A 7,920-nucleotide genomic window follows, 5' to 3' on the forward strand; every position below is an offset into this window, starting at 1 on the left:
AAATAGCACTTTTATTATTAACTCTTATCTCCATTCAGGATGGAGACTGGATCATAGAGAAGCTAAATAACTAATCACATAATGGCCATCCATGAAAGCCAAGAATAGGAATCAGTCCCAACTGTTCTTGTGCCATTAAGCAGGCTTTTCAAGCTGTTATGACTGTGGCTACTAGTAGAATATTTTTGCCACTAGGTTTATTTATTTTTTATTTAAATGTGATTTGATTCATCAATTCCATGTGTTCTTGAATTCTCAAGTGGAGAATTATCATTCTGATTTCCTAATCTTCCTTTTCTTATTGTTAATAAATAGAAAGGTATTTTTGTTGAGCTGCATGCTGTATCCTCCCCCTTCCTACTGATCTATAAGCTTTTCCATTGGCTTTCTTTCTGTTTCCTGCTGCTTTCTTGCTTCATAATTGAAGGGAGGATTCAGACCCATCCAGGTAACAAACTACTGGTTCTGCATGGCCTCTTTATTATTCTATCCAATTATTATTATTATTATTATTATTATTATTTATTATTATTATTATTATTATTATTATTACAGTGAGATTGATTGTTTGCCACTGAATTCATGGTGGGGATTTAAATATTAGTGTATTGTTTCAAGGCTTTTAAGCCTGCAGTGAGAACCATAAATGACCACAAGTACTGGTTGCTATTTGTGAGATTTGACCTCTGCTCGCTCCAGACTATCCATAAGCTTGTCTGGCTCTTACATTTTTATTGAAAACTATTTGAGAAAGCAAAATTCAGTTCATTTTAGTATGGGGTTGCCACTTTTTGGAAAAGGAAGGTTTTTCCCATAATGCGACAATTAGCATGTGACAACCCGACAGGTAGTTTTAATTTAACTTGACCCTGATAGACTGAGATGAAAATTTTTATGTCCAGAGAGATTTCTTATTCTTCTAAATATTTTGTAAATGATTTAAATGGTAGTTTTTTAGGGAACTACTTTTAACTTTTAATAAGTTGGTAATGAGCTGCCCACTCTTTATGAAAGAATCAATGCCTTTATATAACAGAGCAACTTTTAGAAAGACACCAGCCACCCCTTTTGTTATATTTTCTCACACATTTTAAAATTAATAATTATAGTATGGAATTTTTAGGTTAAATTAGCTGAGACTTTATTTTAAAAGTGAGACTACCCTCCTGTTTTCAAATGTGTGACAACATTAATCAAGACTTAACGTGTGTGACTAGCACAGGATATTTTTTGCGAACCCAGCCATAGGTAATTTAGTCTCTTTTCATGTACATTGTATTTCTAATTCAAGTTGATAAGATTTTTATTAGAGGAAAAAGGGAAAAAGTTCAAGATAGTAAAATTTACTTATTTCCCTCTATAAAAAAATAAATAAATATTTTTTCTCCCTTCCCCAGTTTTTCCAGAGGCCTCAAATACAGCCTCCTAGAGCTACCATCCCGAACAGCAGTCCTTCTATTCGTCCTGGTGCACAGACACCCACTGCAGTGTATCAGGCCAATCAGCACATCATGATGGTTAACCATCTTACCATGCCGTACCCAGTACCCCAGGGGCCTCAGTACTGTATACCACAGGTAAAGTATCTCTCAGGTCCTTGTGGTCCAGCCCAGAGTGGGGATTAACCAGGTTCTCATTAGAGGGAGCAGAGAGGGTGGATGATGGCATTGGTTTTTAGTGATGTCTGAACTTTCTGGTTGATTATAAGTCTAGCCATTTTGTCATTTTCCATAAGATATAGTTCTGCATCTCTCTACGTAAAACTTTCTAAGATGATAAATTGTTTTTATCTCCTTGCTTTCCTCCCATCCCTTTTTACAAGCAGCTGCTCTAAATTAGACTCAGTAATTAAGCCATTCCTGTGATTTCATTCAATGTCACTGAAAGTTACCAATCTGAAATGATTTTACAATGAGCTAATGTCTGCCTGTGTGCTGATTTGCCGTGTGGCTTTACCTAAGGCACATCTTCTGTTCATCCTCATTGCATCTTGATGGCAAGCAAGCATTTTGAATGTGTTAATTAACCAAGTGGCTTCACCTCATTTTAATGATTCTCTTATGCACATACACAACTTTATTTTTTCATAGTAAATTACCTTTTTAATCTTTATAAAATGTCTATAATTTATTTCTCCTAGTACCGTCATAGTGGCCCTCCATATGTCGGACCCCCACAACAGTATCCAGTTCAACCACCGGGGCCAGGTCCTTTTTATCCTGGACCAGGACCTGGGGACTTCCCCAATGCTTACGGTAAGTGTCTGCTAGCTTGTTGTGTTTATTAGTTTGTTTCATTTTGTTGTTTGGGAGATCAGTTTAGGCCATGAGGTTTAATGGTCTGAAAGATTTACAGATAAACTGTTGCAAATAGTTCTGACATGAAAACTTTTTTTAGAGAGTGGCTTACAAGGAAAGACTATTAAAGAAATATGTTTAGTTGATGACACCTTCTGAAGGAGCTGGTAATTCTGTCGCAAAGAGCCCATATGTCAAGGTTCTGATATCTACTGCCAACTCATCATTACCTAGATTTTTACTGGATTTTTGCTGATGGCATAAATATACCTTATCTCCTTTCCATGGTTTCTTTTTCTCCAAACATTTACCACCATTTACCAAAACATTCGTTAATCTTTTCCCACTTAAAATGTAATATCCATGAAGATAGGGTTTTTTATTTTGTTCACTGCTGTATTCCTAGCACCTAGAACAGTGGCTGGTAGGCTGTTGGGAGGGAATGACTGACTATAACTCAGTATACCTGTGATTCCCTTTTTGCAAAATTATGGTAATATCTGTGTCATGGGAAGGTTTTGAGAATTAGTTAAATGAAAATACTTTGAAAAATTGCAAGTATTTTTAATGCAGAAAATAAGTGCTATGGTTATACTTGATGTGTTAACCAATACTAAGGAATAATGAAAATGATTTTACTCAGTAGATTTCTATCACATACTACACTTGTTTTGCTCCATAAGAGATAAAATCAGCAAATACTAGAAAAATTAAGCTTTAAGATTCAATAAGCACTGATCTTTTCTACTACCAGCAAGGACATATTAAAATTTTAACTTTTTCTTTTAAGATGGTGATCTATTATAAATAAACATATATCCACTAACAAGTTTCTTAACACTGGGATTTAGTGGCTCCATTAAGAACCTTTACAACAAAATAATGATTAATTTTAGAATAGCCCAAGAAAGGTTGAGTGATATAGGCCAAGTAACCAAGTGTTATCTGGCTTTATTTTAGAAAACAGACAACCTTTCTATTACATACTGGGCCAGTATTGCTTGTGAAACTGCTATTTCAAAATGATATATTAAGTTATATTTTTACTAAGACACAGTTGATATTTTCAGAAAAATCCATCTTACATATATGTGAGTTTTAAAGTAAAACAATATCTGCACGTTATCCAGCTTAGACGTTGGCCAGTACTGTTGAAGTATTCCTTTTGTACCCTTTGAATTGAGCTTTAAGTTGCACTTTTCACACAACTCTGGTGCCTTTGATTGGCTATTATTGAAAAGAAAAACTATAAGATGAGATCATCTGTTAGAGTAAACATGCTAAAATTAATGGTATTTCTTTTTCAATACCATGTTGCGAAGGGAATACAATCGTATGTTCTAATTTACAAAATCATTTTGAAAGGTATCTCACTAGTCTATTGTGTATTTGCAGATTATGTAAATGACTTTTGACTCAGAAAATGTCTTCATTAAAATTCTTGTTGGAAGTCCGGGCCAGCCTCCCTTATTGCTCTTAATACCACTGCTGCAGTATATATAAAACAACATAGATGAGTTTACTGGTAGGGAAATATTTTGCTGATTTGTGCATACAATAACATTTTAGCTTTATTTCTATTACATATAAACTATTTGTTCACTTTTATTAAACAGTACATTGAGGTGCAGTTGCATCTCAGATATCGTTGATGTCAGTTCCCTTTGATAGACATTCTTTGTTTGTTTTCAGTTACAGTTGGCATACAGTCTTGAGATGGCTTCTTCTGTATTTCGTTAGTTGTAGGACTTCTGTTCAGTTGGACTTCAGGCAGTTCTCAGTGGTGGTTGTCCTGCAGTCTTCTTGTAATTTTGATGTGGTTGTGAGAGGAGCCATGCACAGCGTTTACTTGCTTCACCATCTTGACCAGAAGTCAGATAGTCTTTATTCCCTAGGAAATTTTTGCGCAGATCCAATAGCCATTGAGTAGGCAATTTATTATGTAGATTAAAACACTATTTCCCTAGCTTCATTAAGATTAGAAAAAAATTTTAAAATAATTTTCCATTATGAAAGTAATCAAGTTAATGATGAAAAATACAAATAATATAGAATATATAAAGTTAAAATAGCCAATTTTTCTACCACCCCACCCCCTAAAGAAATAATATTTAGCAGATTGATACATATTTTTGATTTATATTTAAACAACTTTTAACATAAATATGTACATATTGTTTATAATGTTCTAAAACTTCCTGTTTTTTTTTTTTTTTTTTTATCTCACAATATATTCATGGACATCTTTCTATTTCACGACCTATAGAATTCCAAGGTACATAGTATTTTATTTTAAGAATGAATCATAATGTATTAACACAGTCCTCTACCAATGGAAATTTAGATTATTTTTATTATTTGGGCAGATATAATTTAAAATCTTCTCACTACTTAATATTCTTTCATCCAAATTAATAGTTCTGATCCAATAGTTTTCATTAATTATAGGTCCTTCAGTTATACCACCTTGGGGCAACTGTCTTGGTCTTACAATCTAGAAGCCATAAACATTCCTCTTCCTATTTCCACTTCGAACCTCTCTTTCCTTACCTGTCCACTCTCAGTTCTTTATTTCCCTCTGATCCTGATGCCTTCCCTTTCCTCTACCTTAGCTTCTATCCTAATCTTGGGTTCTAGTTCAGAGCGATTATGGGATGGGATCCTAGGTCTCTGTTCTGAAAAACGAGTCTTGTCTTCTAGGCAGAGGACCATCCTGTGGCTGAACTGGCCAGGAACAAATTTGAGACTTGTTCCTTCTTGCCCTACAGCTGGGGTTCGTGAGTTAGATGGTCTTTTTCCTAGATTTCTTAGTTTTTCATCCTTAGCTTTACATTTTACTCAGCATATTTACACTTTACTCCCCTACTTCATTTAAATTTTTTTTTTTTTTTTTTAGGTGAGGCAACCCTTGGTTGACCTCACAGATTGCAAAGACTTTGTCAGCTTACAATCCCTTTTTTTTTTTTTAACGCCTACAGCACCTGGTCTTCCTAGGTGGTCTCCCATACAAGTACTAACTAGGTCCGACCCTGCTTAGCTTCCGAGATCAGGCAGGACCGGGTTTGTTGAGGGTAGCATAGCCGTAGACTCGTTAAATCTTGAACAGTGATTTTCAAAGCATGTTCTTATCTACAGTGAAGCTTAGCAACAAAGATTACAGAATTCTATTTTTACAGGATAAGTCTTGCAGTCTTTCCGCAATGTTGAGGAAAAATAACTAATGAATAGTACTTGCTCCATGTTACTTTCCAGTTTTTCTCTCATCAATGTTTCTTAAATATTTTGATGCCTGTATATGTAAAAATAGTTCGTGGGGAATGAAATTATTCGTAGAACAACCTTAGGGTGTGATGGCCTAAGATGAAAAATTTAGGTTTGAGAACAAAGGAGTGTGGGTTAGTGGTGGCAGTGATACTGGGAAAGGAAAAAAAAAGTGAGAATTTACAGTGGTGGAAGGTCTCATTCTTCCATGCTTCACACCAGTATACTCTCCTTTATTCTCATTCTACCATGTCATCCCCCCCCTCCCCTGCCCCACCATCATCTTTCCACACTTCCTGTATCTCAGTAGGGCTTGGGCACCTCATTCAGCTCATAAGAGATAAAGAAGTCATTGTTCTCCATTGTGTGTGGAAGTGGGATTCTGGGTGGCATACCAGGTTGAATTCAATTGTGTTTTCATGGAGCGGTAATATTGTATTTGGTGATGTGGTTGTATGCTGACATTATTATCGTTCTGGCTCTACCATGGAGTAAATTGATTTTTATGTGCCAACCTGCATAATAAACCACTGTTTTATCTTTGTTCCTATGGAAAATTTAAGGGTTTAAAAGGTTTTTGGAAAACCTGCAATACGTAGGACATTGTGCTCGGTATTTTGTGGAATATAGAGGTTGAGATAGTCTCCCTGCCTTTCAGGATCTTTTAGTACATTTGCTTGAGGTTTATGTTTGGGGTTCAACCAATGAGAAGAAATCTAATATTGACTAGCCAATGGTTCCCAGATCTTTCAAAATCCTGGGCCAGTAAAATAAGTATAAAGTAAAATAAAAAAGGACTATTACATTCTTAATTTTGCCAGTAAGACTAAAGAAAACTTCTGTTTACTTAAGTATCATTTTTTTTATAGGAAGGCTATTTTAACAGCAAAGGAATAGGAAGGACTGAAATAATTTCAAAATAGAAGCAGTCCTTTCTAAAAATGTCAACTTCGTAAGCCAGTGGGGCGGGTGTGTGTGTGTGTGTGTGTGTGTGTGTGTGTGTGTGTGTGTGTGTGTGTAATGGTTATTATTGTATAGACTAGGGTTTGGGCAACCACTGACCTATAATGGAGATCAGCAAACTTTTTCTGTAAAGTGCTGCATAGTAAATTTCCTAGGCTCTGTAGGCCATGTGGTCTGTGTCACAGCTATTCAGCTCTGCCATTGTAGTGGGAAAGCAGCCACAGAAATAGATAAACTACTGTCTGTGCATGTTTACCTATAGAGCTTTATTTATAAAATAAATGGTACTGGGCTAGATTTGGCCGTGGGCTTTAGTTGATAGACCCTTGACCTAGACAGACTTACCTCATTTCATATATAAGTGGTCTAGAGACATTAAAAGTGACTTGCCTAATTGATAAATGGTATGTCAAAGTTATTCACACTTTTAATAGAATCATATCAGTGTTTTTAAATGTCCCTAACTATATAAGAAGTTGGGCTAGTTTGGAAAAGAAAACTATTGTTTCGTAGGGCAGAGTGCCTTCTCTCCCGAGGTCCAATTAGTAATGTTTTACTAATTGTGTTTAATCCTACTGTATTAAGATTATTCTATTCTGCCAAGTTTATTCATTTGGTATTTATTGCATGTGTATTACGTGCCAACTTCTGTTTCAGTCATGTTTACTCAAAAATGTTTCATTAGGAATCTTTTTTTTTAAGGGATGGTTCACCTTGTGGATCTTATTTCACTTAGCTCAAAAAATATGGCAAAGTGAGCAGTATTGCTTCTCTGGCAGCCTTTGAAATCAATTTTAGGGATTTGTTTTCTGAGATTTTGAGCTAGTGACATAATAGTGTAGCTTAAATCGCTTTTTTGAGCTGTGCTTTGAGAATAGTTTACTCACCACTAGAGGATGGCTAAGGTTTTTGTATTTTTTCTTTCTTTCTTTTTGGTTGTTTTTTTTGTCTTTTCATGGTGAATTTATTGAAATCCTAGTCATACTTTCTGTTTAGATCTTTTCCAAACCTGTTCTTCAAATCTGATTAATATCTGCAGAGTTCTGGTATTAAAATTTATACTACTTCCAAGAAATTTCCAATCGAAGGTTATTATAATGGTGGAAGGGATGGCAATGATGTTGGTGAAGACAGTAATAATAGAACTAACTTTATCTGACTGTTTACTGAAGTAAACAGGTACCTATATTAACTACCTTCATACACATTTCTTTTCCTTTTTACTACTGTGACTCAACTATCCATGCTCCCACCACTGTTGAACTTGCCCACCACTGTTGAACTTGCACACTAGTCAGGATGCACACCCTCAACCATACCCAAACTGCTTTTGTGACGGTCACAAATTGAATTCTACTTTGCTAAATCTATTGACGTCGCAGTGCCATTTGACATAGTT

At 35.3% G+C, this 7,920-nt stretch overlaps 1 protein-coding gene and 1 pseudogene across 17 annotated transcripts in view; one reads left to right on the forward strand and one right to left on the reverse strand.

Moving 5' to 3' along the window:
- EIF4G3 (eukaryotic translation initiation factor 4 gamma 3) overlaps window positions 1-7,920 on the forward strand; it is a 279,210-nt gene that overhangs the window by 149,598 nt on the left and 121,692 nt on the right. For all 17 annotated transcript variants that reach the window (XM_025041397.1, XM_015598933.2, XM_015598925.2 and 14 more), the window contains 2 exons: window positions 1,398-1,577; window positions 2,141-2,255. In XM_025041397.1, the coding sequence (XP_024897165.1) occupies window positions 1,398-1,577; window positions 2,141-2,255 (295 nt within the window). The remainder of the gene's footprint in view (window positions 1-1,397; window positions 1,578-2,140; window positions 2,256-7,920) is intronic.
- Window positions 5,267-5,385, reverse strand: LOC112473022 (annotated as a pseudogene).

This window comes from Pteropus alecto, unplaced genomic scaffold (assembly GCF_000325575.1).
Source record: "Pteropus alecto unplaced genomic scaffold, ASM32557v1 scaffold39, whole genome shotgun sequence".
Lineage (NCBI taxonomy): Eukaryota > Metazoa > Chordata > Mammalia > Chiroptera > Pteropodidae > Pteropus > Pteropus alecto.